The sequence below is a fragment of the Ammospiza caudacuta genome, chromosome 2 (assembly GCF_027887145.1).
Source record: "Ammospiza caudacuta isolate bAmmCau1 chromosome 2, bAmmCau1.pri, whole genome shotgun sequence".
Classification (NCBI taxonomy): domain Eukaryota; kingdom Metazoa; phylum Chordata; class Aves; order Passeriformes; family Passerellidae; genus Ammospiza; species Ammospiza caudacuta.
This window is the reverse complement of record NC_080594.1, coordinates 4,447,181-4,468,198: the sequence shown is the minus strand read 5'-3', so window position 1 is coordinate 4,468,198 and position 21,018 is coordinate 4,447,181. Positions and strand designations below refer to the sequence as shown.

General features: G+C 40.3%; 1 protein-coding gene across 2 annotated transcripts; it reads right to left on the bottom strand.

Annotated features, from left to right (window-relative positions):
* Nucleotides 1–8: 8 nt before the first annotated feature.
* Nucleotides 9–17,843, bottom strand: ARL6 (ADP ribosylation factor like GTPase 6). 2 transcript variants are annotated; one of them, XM_058825152.1, is made up of 8 exons: nt 17,581–17,843; nt 15,206–15,359; nt 13,360–13,421; nt 11,612–11,680; nt 9,196–9,290; nt 5,322–5,451; nt 3,832–3,887; nt 9–717 (listed from the first exon to the last, which is right to left on the bottom strand). In XM_058825152.1, the coding sequence occupies exons 2-8, from the start codon at nt 15,326–15,328 to the stop codon at nt 692–694; spliced, it is 561 nt and encodes a 186-aa protein (XP_058681135.1). In that variant the 5' UTR covers nt 15,329–15,359; nt 17,581–17,843; the 3' UTR covers nt 9–691. The 2 variants fall into 2 exon arrangements, with proteins under 2 accessions (XP_058681135.1, XP_058681136.1); XM_058825153.1 differs by having other exon boundaries at nt 15,206–15,336; nt 17,581–17,842.
* Between the last annotated feature and the right edge of the window lie 3,175 nt (nt 17,844–21,018).

The following is a 21,018-nucleotide window of genomic DNA, read 5'->3' as shown; positions in this document are numbered from 1 at the left end:
AAACCCAATCAGGGCATGTCATATATTTGAAGTTTTATTGATGGGAATGCAAATATAACCATGGTATAATCACAAAAAAAACAAGTAGTAATATTTCATTAAAAGCAATTTCTTAAAAACATCTGCAATCATCTATAACAAATATACTGAACACTTGAATCCTTATATCTTTAATCAAAATACTCTTATAGAAGTATATTAGAGATGGATAATAAAAACCCAACATGAAACTTCAATATAAAAAAATTGCCAGTAATGCCTAAAACTGGGCATCTAAAATCAGTAGGTATCTTATGTAGATGGATTTCAGGAAGTGCTGATTACTCTTTCTCTAGAAAATAAATATTCCCATTTGCTCAAAACATGTCCCCCCAAAAAAACAGGGGCATTTACTGATGGCTAATTATCACCTAAACCTCAAATGAATGCAGATGTTTATTTTTAACACATATTTTTTTTGTATATGCTCTCCAGTCACAAGATTCAATTTAATTCATCAATGTGCATACCTGAGGTGCTAGGCTGCCTACATTCAGTTTTTGTGGAAGAGAAACTAAACTCAAACAAGTCAATACAGGATATTTTAGCTGAACTGTTCATCTTCTTCAAAGCATTCTTCCTTTCCAAGGAACTTGTTCTTCACCTACTGACAAAAGGTGTAAAAGAACCCCATAGATCCTTTATTTATCTCTCATGTCTTCATTGCTTGCATCTGACCTGTTAATAAAAAGAAACATCTAGTCTTAGCACAAGATCAATTCTTGCTGCATTTTGCTTTTTGAGAGCATAAATAGATGTAGATATTTTGGTGTAGTTGCAAGAATGGGAGACAACAAAGCATTTGTTTTCAACCTGCCTTCTCATCCACTTCTGAAATTCCTGTACAGCCAAGTTGTTTTCCCCAAATCTTGCATATTTAACAGGGAGACTTCACATCTAATACAATTTTTGTCTTCTTCAGGCTTATAAGATCACTTTGATGACCATAAGACCTGGAAGTTTGTTTTATGAAGTATGCATTTTAATTCCTTGTAGGCATTTTGGCTCCCACCTAACTGAACATGAACTACCCAACAGCAAAAGATTTAAAGTTTGGTTTCTAATAACTCACATGAAAACTTTGCAGTCTGTAGCCACACTTCTCCATATTGCTGCCTGATTGCCACTTCTCAACTCACTTCAAACGTTTTCTTGGTTACCAAAAGCATCCAGCATCCCATTACAAAATGTGGAAATCAGCACAATCTCTCCCACTAAGGGGGAATGCTGTGAGACAGGTTTGTTTTACCCTATGGAGGATGTGCTGTTGCAAAAGCAACCCCATTACAAAATAGGGGAATAGCAAACTCAGCCTTCACTATGGAGAAAAACTCACAAAGCTTTCTGCTCCTGCCACCCCAGCTGTGAAATGGGTCTGGAAGCGGTAACTAAGAAAAGCTTGGCTGCTGACAAGAACTGTGTACTCATTCACCAGGTGTCATTTCCTCCTCTGAATTTTATGGCATCCCCAGGCTGTGATTTAGGGACTACCATAACTACAGATTTGTTCCAAATATTTCCATCTGGTGCCCTAGGAACGATGAGAATCAAGAGTAAAAATTTGTCCTTGAAATATCAAAGTATTCAGCCTTTAAACATATAATTGCCAAACTACATGTGATTAGGTTAACAGTACCGTTTAAACTCAACCCCTCTTCAGCTTTTGGGTTCACTGAACCAGGGACCTAAAGGAAATTTTCAGATAGAGTCAGTCCCTTCATGAGGATTTTCAGCTCAAAAAATTAAGAATTTTAACACTCCATAAGAAATGAATAGCTGTAAGAGCTATGTGAGTGACAGCAGAAGCATCTGCTTGCTGTGCTTAAAAAAAAAATCTACATATATAACTTCAATATTTTGTCAGAAAATATTTACACAAGCATTTGAGATCCTTTTAAGTAGCATGAAGCTATGTAAAAACCCCAAATTTGGATTGAAACTCTTAAAAGGTTCTTCCAAGAGAAGTGGGGACTCCGAACATAGCATGAAAACATTACTAAGCCAGAACTGTGCCTGAAATTAGGAAAAATTATGATTTGGAATCTGCCTCTATGATGATAGAACACAGGAGAGGAGGAAACCCAGTACCAAAATCCTGGTGGAAGATACATCACTACTCCTCTGCAGGGCAGTAAATCCCTTTCCAAAGACTATTTTTGGCAAGCAGCCCTCCCCCTGAAAACATCACCCAGTGGTTTTGTACTCTACAATAACTGGGTAAAACAAACCATCTTTTTCTGGCCAGCAGGACGAGTCTCCGTCAAAAGGACATCCTGGTGTCCCCAGAGCAGTGGGGATGGGTTAGGCCGGGCCAGGGCTGGCTGTCACCCCTGTGGAAGGGGCTCTGTCCCCACTCCAGGGCTGGCTGTCACCCCTGTGGAAGGGGCTCTGTCCCCAGGCCAGGGCTGGCTGTCACCCCTGTGGTAGGGGCTGTGTCCCCACTCCAGGGCTGGCTGTCACCCCTGTGGAAGGGGCTCTGTCCCCAGGCCAGGGCTGGCTGTCACCCCTGTGGTAGGGGCTGTGTCCCCACTCCAGGGCTGGCTGTCACCCCTGTGGAAGGGGCTCTGTCCCCAGGCCAGGGCTGGCTGTCACCCCTGCGGAAGGGGCTGTGTCCCCACTCCAGGGCTGGCTGTCACCCCTGTGGTAGGGGCTGTGTCCCCACTCCAGGCCTGGCTGTCACCCCTGTGGAAGGGGCTCTGTCCCCGGGCCAGGGCTGGCTGTCACCCCTGTGGAAGGGGCTCTGTCCCCGGGCCAGGGCTGGCTGTCACCCCTGTGGAAGGGGCTCTGTCCCCAGGCCAGGGCTGGCTGTCACCCCTGTGGTAGGGGCTCTGTCCCCACTCCAGGGCTGGCTGTCACCCCTGTGGAAGGGGCTCTGTCCCCAGGCCAGGGCTGGCTGTCACCCCCGCGGAAGGGGCTCTGTCCCCGGGCCAGCGCTGACACCCCGTGGCCAGCAGGGCACAGCACAGCCGGGCGCAGCAGCCGAGCCCGCACCACCCCAAGCACTTCACAGCACAAGCAACACCAGCCAGGGAGCTAAAACTGGGACCAGCCTGCCAAAACTATGCCACACTTCACTAATCTAAACATTGAGCAGGAGGACAAGAGAGACCAGAGCCTTACCAACACACAACAGAACGAGACACGACATCTGTATCAAGTTGGCAATTACAGAACATCTGTATCAAGTTTGCAATTACACAACATGTGTATCAAGTTTGTAATTAAAGATGCTGGATGTCAGACATCATCCAAGCTGGATCTGATATTTTCCATGCAGTTATGAGTGTCTGAATGTCCCATAATCGTTATGGTGTAAGAAGTTCTTCTTTTGGCTCTGGATTAAAGAGCTGAAGGTGTATAATTAAAACCAGTGTATTTGTCTGTGTACTTGGCTTATTTTCTTTCACCATTTCTTGGTACATAACATCAAGTTATGCAAAACAGGGATAGGACATTAAGAATAAATGAAAGAAGAAACTGAACTACCACAATAAGAAATTGAAGTGTGGAAGCTGGTATTGTATAAATGAAAGTGCTGCACTGCTTGCCAGAGTGTGCATTAGTATTTCATAATACACACTTTGGTCAGGGAAGGCCACATGATGTTTTGTGTACATTAAGGAGGTTAAATAAAAGGCACATATGAGATAGAGCTTTAGTACTCACTGTGTAATTTGATCTGACAGCAGAAATGGACAGAAAGAAAACAAAGGAAATAATAAAGAAAAAACCTTACAAAATGAAAGAGTTAAACAGACTGAAAATACAGCAAGAGAATTACATATGATATACCTTGAAGCCAATCCACACCTTCTTGTAATCCTTCTCCTTTAAGAGCATCACTGGCACTGAAAAAAACAAATCAAATTTCAGAAACATTGTAAAAATACCAGTTTTAGCTGAGTCATCACCAAACTTGTAATTTACATAATTGCAAAGTAGCATCAGGTAGTTTCCTTAAGTTTTCTTCCTATGGAGAAGACTGCTCCTCAAATAATATAGGGTACCTTCCCCACAGGGAAACACCATTTCATGATATGATCTCTTTTAATTCCAGTTTCAAGGCACAAGGAATCACTGCTGGAACATGAGGGGCTCTGGGAGAGCTCCCACACGAGGCAGGCACCTTGTTCTGCAGCACCTCCCTCCTCAGACAATGCTGTGAAAGATGTTTACTCCCTCCAACAGCAGCCATGAATCATGGAATCATTTAGACTGGATAAGACTTTTAATATGATTAAGCCCAAATGTTCTCCACACAGTTTCTACACACAGTGAGAATGCTGGAGCACCAGAAGGAGGAACTATGTGTGTGTACACACTTCATTGTAACAGCAACCCCAGGAGTGTCTGTTAATGTATAAAACCGTTCTGCTACACTGAGAACAGTGTAAATCCACCTTCTGAATCACTGGGGGATAACTGTTTAAATGCTCTTCATTCTTCAATTTGTGAATCACAGCACAGCAGTGAATCTGGACTGTAACTCCAGTTCCCTATAAAACCATCTGCCAAGAAACTTGGGAATTCATGAGTGTGATTTCTGGACAAAAACAATGCCCAGGTAATCAAGTTTAACATGAAAGGGCCTAAAATGAACATTGTACCTTTCAGCAGCATTTAGCTGCTGATTTCACTTCTATTTATAACAGCTGAGGACTTTAATAGGACAAAACTTCTATAAAGCACTTCTGATAAAAGGAGAGTTTTTTCCATGTAAACACCAGCACTAAGTAAAGCTTACATCCTTCAGGAACAAAAGACTACCTCCCACAACTAAAAATCCCCCCAAACATGACTTGGTAGAAAGAGTACAGTGTCTCTCTGAATACAGGAGAGAACAGTTCACTAAATGGCCTTTCAACAACAGTGAAGTATCTGTAGAGTGGAAAAAACTCCAAAGATTTTATTATTGATATTCTCAAACCTGCAAGGTAATCTAGCAGAAGCACTCTGATAACAATTCTACTCAAATTCCCAGCAAAATATAATGTCAACTGTTCTCATAACAACTCTTTCCGATTTCACTGGAAATCCTCCATTCCATTACTTGGCTAACAGTTCTGCTGTGAAAACTTTACAGACACAGTCTAAATGAATGCATTGTACATTTAAAGTAAGTTTCACCATAAGTATTTTATTATTACTGTTTTAGTGTTTTATGTGTGGAACCTGTCTTTTAGCTACTCCCCTTATTTTATACAGCAGGGAGTGGCACGACAGGGCTAAAATAGGAACGCACAAAGTAATGCCAATAAAAGGATAGAAAAAGAGAACTTTACCAGATATGCCAGGGCTTGTCTTTGATGTTTTCTAAGGACAGCAGCTGAGACACTTTCACAGATGACACTGCATCCCTGAGGTCCATCTTGTTAGCAAAGAAGAGGATAGGCAGCCGGCGGTGCTTGATGTCTAGGCACGAGCAGAGACACAACTCTCAGGCCATGAGGCAGCCCCCAATAATCTCTGCAAGTAACAAGCTACAAACAACACAGCAAGGTGTTCTGCTCACCTGGAGCTGCAATCCTCTGAAGGTTGTATCCTACCAAAATGCACACACTGTTGGGTTCACCTGGCCTCTGCTACATTCTTCCAAAATGCTCACAAACTTCCTTGCAGGCTTTGGAATCTTCCACCCCCTCTCCCCCTACCTTATAACCACACTTCAAGCTTGGGTAGGGATTGCTGGTGAAGCTGAGGAACAAGAGATCAAAGCACTGCCTACAAACACTGCCTATCTCTGCCTGGTGAGGACTGGATGTATAAAATGGATGGAAAAAATAATTTGTGCTCATTCATAATATCACAACAATAGCTGAGAACGGTAGTCTCAATTGTCCTTTAGTGTCCTGGAAAGCATCCATTACTTCAGAGAATTCATAAAACTGGAAAAAATGCACATGTGGACATCCTTTATTCTCCCTTCCCTAGAAGGACTTCTCCAGAAGCTCTTTCAGCTAGCAGTGACAACTACAGACCAAAGTACTCTGGCAATTTCTGGGATACTTACACATAGGCAAGTTTAAACCTCACCGATTACCCCAAAAGACTGTATGGTGATTGAAAGGAAACAAAACATATTCTCTTCAAAGTTACAGATGTAACACTGCCAAGAAAATTACTAGCACCAAGACTAACTCTCAAATTTTTTCATATTATTTATACAAAGAATGATATACAATTCATATATACAATGATATACAATTCATGATTAGAGAAAATCTAGGTTTTAGTCTATCCATCAGTGCTTCATAGGAAAAGAACTTACACACTACCACCTCAATGAAAATTGCTACACAGGCTCTTTTTAAAATAGTAAAAATAAAAGGTTATTTCACACAGGAAACTAGGTGAAGATTTATTTTAAAATGTCAAACATAAGCCATCTGTCCCTGCTGATGGGCAGGAAGATGATAAAACCCCCCAAAATCCCAACGAACTGTCAATGCTGAAATGGTTTGAACTCTCCTAATTATGTTCTTTTCCACCTTCCTACTAAACCTTTCCACAGAATCAGTGGAGATAGCACTACTTCCCCATATTCATTCAGAGATGGTAAGTGCTGATCAAAACACTGACAATTTTCACAAACTATTTACCCGTCCTGGAGCTCTTTTGTCCTCTGATACCCATAAACACAAGTCAAAGGCCTCAAAATACAAGCAAATAATTAAATCTCTGTTTTGATTCCATAGTTGAACAGCTATTGAGTCCCCTGACTGAAATTTTTACAGTAATTTACAGTATAATTAAATGAACCCTGGTAGCCACAGTTTGCAGGCTATGAGTAAATTAAAGCCATATAAATTAGCTGACATCACATATGCAAACAGCCAAGTTAATCAAGGAGTTTCCAGTGTTTTCCTAAACAATTAGAAAGGGGCACAACCTTCCCAGCCAGACCCAAAGATATTTACTAAATAAAGTAATGGTCACAGAAATTTGTATTTCCTGCCACAATTTCCCTCCCACAATTTTCACAGTTACTAATGGAAAGCAAAATTTTTCTAGCTGCAAGGGGTTATGAATCAACACATTTAAAAACATTCCAGACACTAGATGTGTGATGTGCAATTTTACACAAAGAATTTCAAGTTTACAAGAATTTCAGTTTAGTTTAGAACCATGTGCTGGAGGTGAAGTGACCCAAGAGTCATCATCTAATCCAGGTAATCTACAATCTTTCAAAGTGCTGAAGAATGAAATTTGAGTAAAAAACCAAAATATGATACAGTTACCATTAAAAAAACTGTTATTTGAAGAGTGCATTGTCCATTAATGTCAGTAAAAATAATTTATAGCTCTCATTCACAAAAGACTCCCAGGTAGTACAACTTCTAACCCCAATAGTGCTTCACAGGACACGTTCCCTTCCCTTTCCCTCAGGCAAAGCCTGGTAAAAAGACAGGGAACTGTTTTACTGTGGGATTGCTAAGATTTTCAGAGACAGGAATTGATTTAATTCAATTTAAAACTTGGGTAAATACATACATTTAAAACACTCCAGGAGGATGACACTGACAGAAGCAGATTGGGACAAAGTAGGATATGCAGCAAGAAAGAATACTAACACAAATAAAAGTACTGATAGAGCAAACCTGTTGTATATTGATTCACCCAACAGCTACTTTTATTGAACATTATCCTAAAATAATTTTTTAAGCTCTTTGGTTCTCTTACATGTGATATATCAAAACTGATAAATCAGTGACACCGCTGCTGTCGGAGCTAAGCCACACCAAGGCAGAAATCCACAACTGCTGTCTCCTGGCTCTCAGGACTGCACTCAGTGGCCAGAGCCTGGTCTTTTGGTCTTTTGAACTTGCAGACACAAACTCATGAACAACTGAACAGCACTGACCTGCTAGGTCAGCATTAGTGACCAAGTAAAGCCTAAATGAAAAGCCTCACCTAAGGTTGCTTCTACTCTGTCTGAACATTTTTATTCTTCTGCCCTCTGTTAAACCAGTAACTTCTTCCAGCAGCTTTACCTCTCACCCTTGGCCCTGTGTGGGTCACTCCCCTAACAGAATTGGGTTAACTGCTGCAGTTAATTCCTGACTTGGGACAAAGTGCCCTGGCCTCTGTGTAATCCACCTGCAGCCTTTGGCTCACCTCATCCTCCCTGTGACTTTTGTAACACTGCCTTTTCAGTGCCTGCTTTTGAAGTAGCCCATACCCTTGAAAGAGAAATTAGACTATGAGAATCAGAAGGTCCAGTCAGCACCAGCATCTTTGTTGATGAATTAAAGTGTTGTATAAAGTCTTAATGGAAAATAAAGCCATGGGAACATATTTGTCCCTATCGCACATTGCTTTTCTTAAAATACAAGTCAGCTTTTCCCTTCTTATTTTCAGCATGGGAATCCCACAAGTTAAGACTCTATCAGTTTAATACATAGTTAAGGAATCACAGGATTATTTCACTTTTAAACTTCCTAGATGTAGTTTAATATTCTGGTTAGGCAGAGCAACTACCAAAACTGCTGAAAGTAAAAATTACATATTGCTTTCAGACACATCCCAGTAATGTTGAATACATGGAAAGGCAAAGAATTGACTGATATCAGAATTTAATTAAGCAGTCTCATGTAAAAAAACCCCAACCAAATCCCTAAAACCAAGACCCTGATCACAGATCCTCTCATATCCTCTTCCATTGGGAATTGAAACTGCCTGGTGTAATTATCCCTTTGGATTTCTGGCTAAAGCACAAAAAATTATAATGAAGATGACAAAAGAAAGTTAAATAATCTTTAAAGTTAAAGAAAGTTAAATAATCTTTAAATAATTAAAGGAATTAGCTGTCTTAATGGAAAAAACAGACATGGTGACACAGTTTTGTCTCTGCTGGTCATCACAAGAAGCCTGTCCTGCTTCTAACTCAAAGTCTATTCTTTCTCAAAACAATGTAACTTTTGATCTATATTGATTAATAAGAGACCAACCCAACTCAGTGTAGAAAGCTGTAGTGTGACCAATTTCCAAATGTGAATAGGTAAAAAAAAACCCCCCACGTTTTGGAAGGTTATTGTGCTAATATTCATGAAAGGTTAAAATACTTGCAAAGTACTCAGAATGTGTCAGATTTTCTTAAGCTTTTCTTAAGGCAACATAACAAATATGGACACAGAATGGGAAAAAAAGCCTCCTCACCTGGATGATTCAGAAGGGTGTCAAGTTCTTCTTTGGCCACAACCATTCTTAATTTGTCACTGCTATCAATGACAAAAATAATGGCTTGGCCTTCTCTGCATAACATAAAAAGAGCAAAGAGGCAAATTATAGGTTCTCAAAGAAATGAATATTCTGTGAATAAGAAAAGGCTTCAGAAGAAACACCAAGAAAAAAGTCCAAACAAACTTGATTTTTCCTCTAATTTTTGTCATTGTTATTTACCATTAACATTTGAATCCTGTCTTATTTCTGAAATTCAATCTTTTGGTAACATGCGTATTTTTTTTTTGGGATGAGGTTGTTACCTGCCCCTACAAGGTTCACTCTCCACACACCTAGAAAAGCTTGGTTTTACTACCCAGACTGAAAAATCAACTTCAAAATGTAACCAACTGCTATTTTGACATTGTGGTCAGGGAGGGAAAACCCCCATAAAGACAGATCTTCACAGAAATTCTGTATTTCCTGTACTAAATTTATTTAGAGAAAGGTCAAATATCTTTTTAGACAAAACCTGTGTCCACAGCTAGGCATATGCAGGTTATTTTAACCTTTACATATCCTGCATAAACAGGATCTTTCTTTTTTTGTTTTCTTTTTTCAAATAACAGGTAAAATCTTTCAACTATTTCAAATCATTTGGACATTTTGCTGCTAGTGTGACCACAGTCACAACATAAATGCAGCTACTCAGGTCATTATTTCAGGATGTTAATGACATTTTGACTTGACGTTCCATTTATTGAAACTTGTTTTGAAAACCAAATAAAATCTCACCAATTCATAATTCACCTGTTGTAAACACCCACAGAAATATATTTACATTTTAATGTAATCACTTCTTCATTTTAAATTTCTCTGAGACACTATTATGAATACATTGTTTACCCTCCAGCACCATCTACCTTTGTATTTTGATAAGAAACAGATCTATACCTGCTGGAAACCAGAAATAACCTGAGCAGCCCAAGATTGTATGAGAAGGCCCATTCTTTTATGGTGTACAGAACCTTTACTAGATAAAGCTTTTGCATATGAGCTGGAAATGCCTAAGCAATTTTCAAGAGCACAGAGTATTTTAGTAGAGGAATGAAGAATACTGGCATGTATTTATCACCAAAAAATAACTTCATAAAGAAGTATCAGGGATAGGGCTACAACATGACTTTGAGGTTATTTAAGATAAATGTACTTAGAGAATGAAGTAGAAGATACTTTCAAGATAAACAGAAGAAAAGTCCAGACTTGAACTTTATAAACTGAACAGCATATAATTATTTTTATTAATATTTTTATTTAATTAACAGGAATTTTTGTTTTTATATTATTCTTAAAAGTTAATCTACTGCACTTGTTCAGGACCAGAGGAGGATACAAGTGCATATTTCACTGTCAGCATAACCTAAAACACTCCCTTACTGTTAGGGAGTTATTGTTAAGATGAAAAAGCCATTTATGCCCCACAAGGGATAAGTTACTGCATTAAATACCGCAATCACAAAAATTATTTGCTTATGAAGCACTCTGCTAGCATTTTGAGAGCAGCCTGAGGGCATCAGTTACTGAAATGCAAATCTAACACTCTTGAACAATGAAGATCTGCTGGCCAAATGTTTTCAATGCTAACACAATTTGCACAGGAAGGAGAGGAAGCATTAATCCTCAATTAAAAAACAATTTAAGCTCTACCACAACTGATATTAATATTTAATCAATATTATAATCTTCAGAATTTATCCCTTCTACTTCTCCAAGCTACTTCTGCATGGTTTTGTATTGTTCATGTTATCTAGATCAGGATCAGGCATTGCAGAATTAGCAATGAGACAATGCAAATAAAGATTAACTAAACATGTGTAATAAATAACATAAATAATAAAGATTCACTAAAAGCTCTAAAACCAGAGAATGGAGTTGATCTATTACCAAAAGGCAATACCAGACTGTTATAAATACAGAAAATATCCTGTTTAATAAATGAAATTAAGAATGTGCATTCAGGTTCTTAGTTACATGTGCCTTATCCTCTGAGGTTCATTCCCCTCACCTCTAAAACTCTCAGCCATCAGCCAATATCTTGCAGGTTTTAAGTAACTGACCTACAGAAGAACTCAAAAGCTGGAAACCTGGATTTGTTTTCAGGTTTCAACATTTAAATCTCATTTCTAGTATGCTCCCCAAAGTTGTCCCTGAAAGCACAGAGTAACACCAGATAAAAATTTTCATTTGTTAGAATAGAAAGTTTTATTTATCCAGAGTAAACCTGCTGTCAAACACCAGGTAAAAGCCTTCTCTGAATCATTTCTAACCACTAGATATTATCACACCTCTGTTTAAATAACCTGCACAACAGTTCATAGGAACAGCAATGCTTTAATATAAATTATAGGCTTACTTGTAGTAGTGTTCCCAGAGGTCTCTGTATTTCCCTTGACCTGACATATCAAACACTGTGAAAGACAAACTGCAAAGAAAAGAAATGCATGAGGCCCAGGAAAAAAGAACAAAATTCAAACCATATCCATTTTCTTTGCTACCCTGACCCAAAAAAATAAAAAAAATATAAACCAGATCAGTTTGAATCCCAATCAACTGAGAAAAATTCCCAAAAGAACTCTGGTTGCATTATCTGCCTTCAAATGATCCTACTCAGCTTTGCAGCCTTATTATAGAAATATTTCACAATGGGAAATGTGTTTATTGTCTGAATAAAAGAACTAAACCAATTATTTGAAGTTGCATCAAAGGCAAAAAAAGCTCCCATTCAGTCTCTCTGTCATGCTGATATCAAATACTGTTTATGAGTAAATGAAATTCAGATGAACTTAAAATCCATGGCCTGTCTTAAATTCTGTCCCTAGACAAGTATAAATGTGAGCAAAAAAAAAAGGCTTAAAAATATAAAAATTTCACCTTTAGGGAAAAAATAAAGAGTACATTTTGGGAAAAATGGGTGAGTTCAGATGACCAAGCTACAACGAGCAGTCTTTTCCACTGTGAGATTTCACCCAAACACTACATAGAGCAAGGCAACTTACTGAACACTACAAAAAGTTCTCATCTGCTCCTGAAATGTTTACAGAGGCAACATTGAGTTCAGAACTAGGCTCTTCTTTTTTGGGCAGCCCCAAGTAGCTCCCCAAGTGGAGGGCACCAAAAAAAGGAGGTTAGGAAAAGGAAGCTCTCCAGACATCCTTCCCACTCCATGTCCAGACAGAGTTGTGGGTTTATCAGTTTGTAGAGTTTGAGGTTTGGGGTGGGTTTTAGTTAGAGGTTGTTTTTTTAAACATTCTACATGGTGTATTTACAAGTCATCATCTCCCCTACTACAGGATCAGAATAAAAAAAGCAATATAAATTTACATTCTCACATGTGAAGTCCCAAACTTGCCTGATGTACTTTATTTGCACAGAACTCAGTTGTGGAAGCTCTTAGAGAAATAAAAAAGCTATCACTATGACATATCAGGTCAAGGAATAAACAATTTTCTTGCAGATCTCCCACCCAGTGAGGCCATACTGCTTGGTTTGAAGACACACTAAAATATCCAATGAAGGCCACAAAATAACAAAATGATGCTGCCTCCTTCAAATATCCTCATGTCACGCCATTCTTTAGATAATCTAAATCTTAGTCTTCATTCAACTAATGACTTATGACTCTGCTTCCTGGCCTTTGCTCCTGCCACCTTTACATTGCTAATGCTGTAGCCATCCTTTTGCATTTAATGAGATTACACTGCAATCTGTTCAGAGTACCTCCAGTGAGAGTGCTTAATTTAGGTTACCAGATTGAGAGTGGAATTTAGGCTGCCACCTCAGCAGCTGTCTCTCCTCCAGTCTGTAACAGTGCCCTATTCTCAAACCCAACAGACAGGGATCAGATGTTTATACAGGCTACTGCAAAAAAACTAAAAAACTTTTAAAAATTTTTTAATAGTTTTATAGCAGCACAAAACACATATTATATTCTAACACAGTCCTGGATCATATTAAGTCTCATGGATAGTACATTTCAACAAACTGCAGTGTCATGTCATTACACCCCATACATGATACTCAGTTACAAACCCACTGAAAGAGATCATTAAGTCCAGCTACGGTGTAATAATCATTACTGCTACTGAAGAAAGAAAGTAGTACCTTGAAGTTTTGAATTTCTCTATACTGAATCCTATTGTTGGAACGATGTCCTGAGTTTGAGCCTTTGAAGGAAAGAAAGCACACATTTTACAACCAAATTAGAAAATGCAAATACTGAAATATATTTAAAACATTAATAAATTACAGATCTGTTTTTGCCCCAAACTGTGAAATATTAGGAAAGTTCCCAGAAAAGTAAAGTAATTCAGAATCAAGGGTTTTGTGTTTTCTGGGGAATAGAGTAAACACTACTGGAACTGCCAAAACACAGAGCATTATTAAGAGCTCTGTCTGATAACTGATTTACTACTGAGCTGGTCAAGGAACCTATCAGCTAAGTTGGTGGAAAAGAACAGCTCCTCTAAGAAGCATGGATATTGAGCAGGAAGAAAGGTCACACCCCATAGATTACAGAGCTGTCTGAGAAAGTGACATGCAATCCTTGCACAGACTCCTTGAGCCCCTTATTCCAAACACCATCCACAGGCAGGTCCAGCAGAAACAACTGCAGACAGATGGAAACACATTTGGATTTACCAAGCCCTAATATATTGCTCCTGGGGCAAGGCAGAAGTTCTTCAGAAGACCGAGGTGAGCCAGAGATCAGAATAACCTGTCCATTGAACTTACTAAAAATAAATAGTTTTATTAACTTTGTTCTAATGACATGTGTTACATGCTAGACTATTTGGCATGTCTTGCAAGGGCAGGACTTACACAAGTTGGATACAAAGTTATCCTCCCATAAATTCTTATTACAAACAAATTCTATTTCTTCTACTCATGTAATTCCACTGAGAGCTTCTCTAATGCCCATTATTGTGACAAATCTTCAAGTTGGAGTTCAACTGTAGTTAAGAATCCTTTACTGCTTAAGGAATGACATAAGAACCCTCTACAAAAAAGGTCTCAGTAATTACATAAAGTACAATTTGCCAGGTACACATTGTAGCCTTTCTCCCTAACAACTGGCAGCACATAGCAAGGAGTTTATAGTCTTTGTTTATAAATCTACTAAATTTTCAGTGGAAGAATAATTGCCAGGAATGGAAGAGTAGCAGACTCACCACTATGTCACATGTTTTAAACAATGTCCAGTGGACTCATCAGGTAAAATTTAATGAAAATTCATAATAATAATAAAAAAAGCTGTGTCCTGATATAAACAGCAAAAAGCAGTTTCCCAGGTGCAAATTACCAAGATGCACAACCTTTGGCTTTGAACATGCCTATCAAAATTAGTCCATTTCTAGTCCATAAACATATCTATAAACAAGAATCCTACTTTCAGAATATTAGGCACTCCTGGAGGCCTCAAACACTTTTCACTGGATGAATACACTGCAAATCGCAATGGTAATTATTTTGAAAATTATTCTGCTTTAAAAATAGTGAAGTCACCCTTAAACATGCATCTTCTTTTTATTTCTATTTTGTTATCTCTTATGCCCTTAGTATTTTCAAGGAAGTGATTAAAATAAACATGATAAGTTGTTGTACAACTGTATTAATCCTAAATGTTCAACATCACTTGTAACTGTAATCCTGTGACACTTATTTAAGTGATTTAAGTGACTGCTTCAGATCCTGATTTCAGCCATCACAAACCCTTCTTTGCTGGGTGATCTTAACAAAAGTGTGCCATGTTAACAGTGGGGTTTTTCTGGAAAATAGTGTGCATGTGAATGCTTACCCTCAGTTTCAGTTAGCTGGAAAATCTTAAAACATATTTGTTCCACTGTGCTAAATCACAAGCTCTGCACATCTTTTCCATGGATACCCTTTGTAACAGCATGCAAGCCCAGATCAGACAAACCCCCAGCAGTGAACCACGCAGGCTACTCACATTTGAAGGTTTAAGTTTATTGATGATCGTCGTTTTGCCGCTGTTGTCCAAGCCAAGGCACAAGACGTGAACCTCCTTCTTCTTCAGGCCAAGCCATCCTGCCAGCTTGTCAAACAATCCCATGGCTGTGGCTGCAAGTCACAGGGAGCCCAGGCTGTTGAGGCAATCAGAGCTGCTGGCAAAGGGCTACCTGCAGGGCAGCGCTGGCACCCGGGGCGGGCATGGGGCCGAGCAGCCTCACATCGCTGGTGTGAGCAGCACCCGCACAAACACGGCCCCAGGGCTGGCCCTGCACATCAGCCCGTGGAGGGTAAGCTGATTACAGCCAGGATACCAAAGCAGCCTGGCTGTTTATAGCCCTGTCTGTATCACACAGTGCCCTTGATTCACTGGGCAGGAAACCGGAGCAGCCCAAACGGGGGCACAACGCAGCGCCACCAGGGCGCCCACCAAAATGAGCAAAACCAAAAGGAGGGTCATGATATTTACCTCAAATTGCCAGCAGTACACCATTCCAACAACAAAACAGTATTTCCCTTCTGCAGCACCTGCTACAGAATTTACTGACCCCTGCATTAAATAAATTATTCAATTCAAACTCTAGTTTGCCAATATTGACATGTATAAATTAGGAACTCTTCATTCACCACAAATAGAAACTGATTAAAATACATCTAACAGACACCAAAACATTCACCCACACGTCAGGGAGATGCCAAACCTCTGCTGCTGCCCAGACCCTGGCTGAAGTTACCTGGCAGAGGCACATTCAAAGGAGATTACATCACGTGTTGCCCTGCAATACCTGGCTAAATGCTCTCTGCAAAGAGGATAACCCTTGTCTGCCCTGAATGAATTCCAATGGAAATAATTTCAGCAATCAGACTACTGAAACCTTCAAGATGCCTTGAATAATAAAGTATTTAATTCATGTCAGAGGATTTCTGGAGTGCTGAAGGCTGTTTTTTTCTTAATAAAGTAAAACACACACAGCACTGGATAACTCAGGTTGCAAGCTCAGGAAATCATAGCAGGAGGAGGGAAAGGTAAAAAAACCCCATCAATAACAAACCTTTGATCACACTTCTTCACTAACTGACTACAACATGATTGTTAACAGTTTTCAGTAATTTGAAACTTTGCATTTAATATAGTCACAAAAGTAATCATTCTGGCTAAAGGATGATTTTTCCTTTTTAAACACATATCTTTCTTAGAGCTTTCTATGGTGCATTTTGATTCAGAACTGGTCATGATCTACATTACAGCTACACAGAATTATTACCAGGTAAAAAAACCCCAACATTAGTTATAGCAAGTCTCTCATTCTAACTCCCTTTGTTTTACGCCCCACTCCTTTTCTAATCCATATATACAACTCACAGAGCAGATTAAAGCTGTTTATTATCAAATTAACCTGACAAAACCCTGCTCCAGCACACATTACTTTCTTATCTAATCAAGAGCTTCATCTATCTATTCTAGATGGTCAAAAAATAGAGGGTCAAAAAACACATTCTAGAGGGCCAAAAAAATACATTGTAGGCACTCCTAAAATGAAACAGGAAGAAATACAAGCGCTTAAAAATACGTCCAGGGCTTCGCTTTTAAATCCAATACCTTAAATACAACTTAAATAATTGTTCCTAGTAACATTTTAATTAATGCCATGTTTTTCTAGAAAATTTCCCACCAGTTATTATTTAAGAACAGTCCTTATTTAAGAACACATGGGAAAGAAACACACCCTTGGCTTCTTGCCCTGCCCCTATTGTCATGTTTTTTCTCAGCTGTGAAGAGTTACAGCAGTTACAGCTAACACAGGTGCCTTTTTCCCCCTCTTATTTGCCAGCTGATATTTTGCCTACAGTGACATACAACATACATCTCAAAAATGATTTAAGCCAGAGTCTGGTCCAGGAGCTTAACAGCAAATTCTCTACGCTTTTTTCTTAAGAAAGGATGTTCTTTCACATCTGATCCTTGTCTATTTCCAAACCTAATCAACAACACAGAAGATTTAATCAGAGAAATAGAGAGCAGCCAACAAACAAGCTCCAAGCGATGTCCAGGTGTTTGAAAAACAAACGAATTTTTTTCGGAAGAACTGCCTTGTTTAGGTTTAGGGCTGGATATATTGCAGTGGTCTGAGATCCAAAGAAGGGAAAGACTGAGCATGTGGGCTAATTAGCATGGGAAGCAAGATAGTCATTAGCCAACAGAAGGCAGGACACCAACTGATAAGAGCTGTAGCCAGTGAACATTAATGCCCTCGTTTGCTAAAATGTATAAACAGTGAAAAGCTTTGCTGGTGGCCGTGCTGGATTTGCCGCCCAGCTCCCCTTTCAGCGCAGAAGCAGAAATAAATCAAATACCTGGGCTCTGTGCGTGGCTCGCCTCCGGCACACGGGGTGCAAGGACCCAGTCCGGGACCAGGCCTGGTGCGGGGGATCGCAGCTCCCAGCGCCGGCCTTAACTCCCTCCCGTCCGCACCGCAGGGCCTCGGCAGCGGCCGCGGGTCCCTTCTCACAGGCCAGGACGCGGTCTCCTCTCCGTGAGCAGCACAGGGTCCCCGGGAAAGCCGCAACAGGGAAGGCCGGCCCCGGGCCCCCCTCCCCGGTGCGGCCCCGCGGCCGCAGCACCGACCTGGGCCCGGGACGCGCCCGCGGGGCCCGCGAGCCGCCGCCGCCGTTACCGAGGAAACCGGAGCCCCGCCCTCTCCCCGCTCCACCAATCGCGTCCCGCCGGCCCACCCGCTCCGCCTCTTCCGGCCACTGGCGGGAGGGCGTTGGGGCGGGGCCCGCCGGAGGCCACGCCCCCGGGCTGTGGGGCTGAGGGGGCCGGGGCAGGGTTGGGGAGCGTCCCCTTCATTCTCCGTGTGCAGCGCCTCGGGAATCGCTGGTTTCCAAGCGCTGCCTTTCCCGAGAGTGCCTGGATAAATCCTCGTGGGGATTGCGATGAGCACAGAAGGAAACCCCTGACTCAGAACGGCCACCCGAGGTGTTGCCAGCACCGCCCGTTCCCAAGCGGGCGCTTTGGCAGAATCTGGAAAATCTCAAATTCAGGCGGCACTGGGGCAGTGGCAGCAGCAGGGCTTGAGGGAAGGCAGCCTGGCCAGGCAGGCACAGGGGCTGAAAATACACTTAGGATTTTTAAAAAAATGATTTATTTCATTTTAATTTTTTTTCATTTTATTTTTATGCATAGCATAGTCCCCATAGGTTCAATGTCTGCTGTATTTCCTGTATCCGGAAGGTTCCGAATAAAATATGAGATTCCCTCGTAGTGGCATTATGAGTCACTGAAGGAACAGGCAGGTAGCATTAATCCCACAGTGAAACACTGTAATTAAGCCCTTCCTAGACTCTAATCAAGTTGTGAGGTATATCTGGTAGAGGAGGGTGTTTCTGTTTGAAATCAGCCCCTATCTGAGGAGTTCTGAACTCAGTGGAGAACACAGAATGGCAAAGGCATTTCTGTAACCAGATCTAAAATGAAATATTCATTCTTCATTATGTGCACTGTGTTAAACCTGACAATCCTCAGTGTGAAAGCTCTTCCCGTGTTAAATAAAGAGGATGTAATGGACCGTGGGCATCTGACACTCATTTCCTATTACTTTACAGCTACTTCTGTTCAGTCTTGCATTGCATGCATGTGATTTTATGCAACGAAAGGCTCATTATAGCTTTAAGCTTTTTGAGGTAGGGCCTGGTTATTGTATATGGCATTCACTTTTCTGTGAATTGTCGTGCATTGCCCTGGCATTATTTACATAATATGATCAGTTTTAAAACTGCTTTTGTCAGTGAAAGCTTTGACAAATACTAGAGGAGTTGCATGGCTCAGTGAATCACCATGAGGAGGGAGAACAGTACTGCAGAATCTTAATAGAGCATTAAAAGCCATTTAAAATTCAGATTCACAGTGTTTCCCAAGAAGGAGAGAGCACGGCTGTTTGCAGCTTTTAATGTGCAGTTTTTTTTCCCTGATGCTGTGAACTGTGTGTGCTTTTTGAGCATAAATGCTCAGTGGTAAGCACAGAAGAGCATTTTTTAGCTGAAGAAAACAACACCACCCCGAAGCATCTCAGGTGTTGAAGAGTATTGCCAGTCCATCTTTATTAGTACACCACCCCATGTTAAGCAGCTGGGGTTTTTTTGCATGATCATGTATGGCTTCACTGTGCATCATTATATTAGTAACTTAAGGCCAAACAAACACCATTAACTCAAAAATAACCACCAGTACTGTAACTTTTATTTGCTAATAAATATCTTAATAAACAGGCTTACCCCATCTGTAAGACCTGATAATGCCTCTTAGGAAATCATAGAAAAATAAAATACAATAATAATCAATAACTTGTACTTTGTACAAAAATCTCATTATGTTGCTCAGCAGGTAGTTTTGCCAAACCCCATATTCTTTCTGCAAAGAGATGGCATATGTGATGCAATTCACCTTAAAAACACTCTAATGTTGAGAGCTGAGCATTCTATTACACTATTAACTTGTAGGCATGCCAGCACATGAAAATTTACATGAAACATCATAGTATCATAGGAATAGAATCATAATAATAAAGAAAATAAGAGAACACCACTTTTCAGTAAATAATAACAACTTCACGTCTAATGTAAATTCCCCTTGGGACTGCAAATTAGTAGGGTAAGCTTTTTCTTCCATGGATATTCCTACAGTACCGTTATAAACAGGGGAAAAGAAAGCGCAGTGGGACGTGTATGGGAGATGTATTAGGTGAAGAAAAGGAATTTTGGGGAGCGAGGCAGTCCCAGGGGGAAGCACCGACACTGGCTGTGCAATGTTCAGCTCCCAGAAGGAGCAGCTCCAGAGGAGCTCAGGCCATGGAGCTGGAGCCCAGAGCCTCTGCAACTGCAGCACCAGGGCAGCTCTGCTGGGAGATGAGGGCTGAGGACTGAGCCACGGGTAGTTGTCATTATTCAAATATGTCTTGCTTAAAGAAGCAATGGCAAAACAAACCTTTAGCAGGGGTCCTTAAAGAAAAGGTGGGTTTCAGACTACTGATAGGGATATGAGATCTGTGCTGAGGCCATGGTTTGATTTTGTAAAATAATTTGCAAGTATTATGACTATACCATTGCTTTTGAAGCCATCTACCTCTGAAGTTTTGACATGGCTGCTTAAATATATAATCTAAAGTGTCTGTCATCAAATATTTATTCATATATACACATACATTGATACATTTTATGGCTATGCTAGAACAGCAAACTATGAAGAGCAGTCATATTTAGTTTTGTACAATCTAATTTCACAGAAGAGACAGAGATTAAAACCCCTTTTAATTCAGATACATTTAAAACCAACACACAGAAATAGATAGAGGCTATCCTGAGAAAACATACCAACCACGTTATCTTCCAAAAGTAAATCAAAGCTAATGTTTGGAAGGTAGCAAAATATTAGCTTTGTATTTTTTTTTCCTGAAAGTCCAAGTGATTTGTTTTTCTTTAAAAAAGTGATGACAAAATGAAAACTGTTAATTGCAGCTAAATCAATGAACGTTGCTTTGCTAGAAAATAAACTATTGCCTTTCAGTAAACAGGGTTTCACATGATCTTTTAAAGATTTATTTTTTCTTGCTAAACTGCAGGCGCAGTCCTGAGAAGTGCAGAGAAGTTCCCGAAGCCAGGAGGGTTTCCACCACCCCAGAGAAGAACGAGCCCTTTTTGTGCCTCTGGGTTTTCAGTCAGTCACGGCAGCGCTGGGTGTGATGTAACTGATACCACCAGAGAACGTTGATGTTGGCCTCGACAGAAGCAGATGGA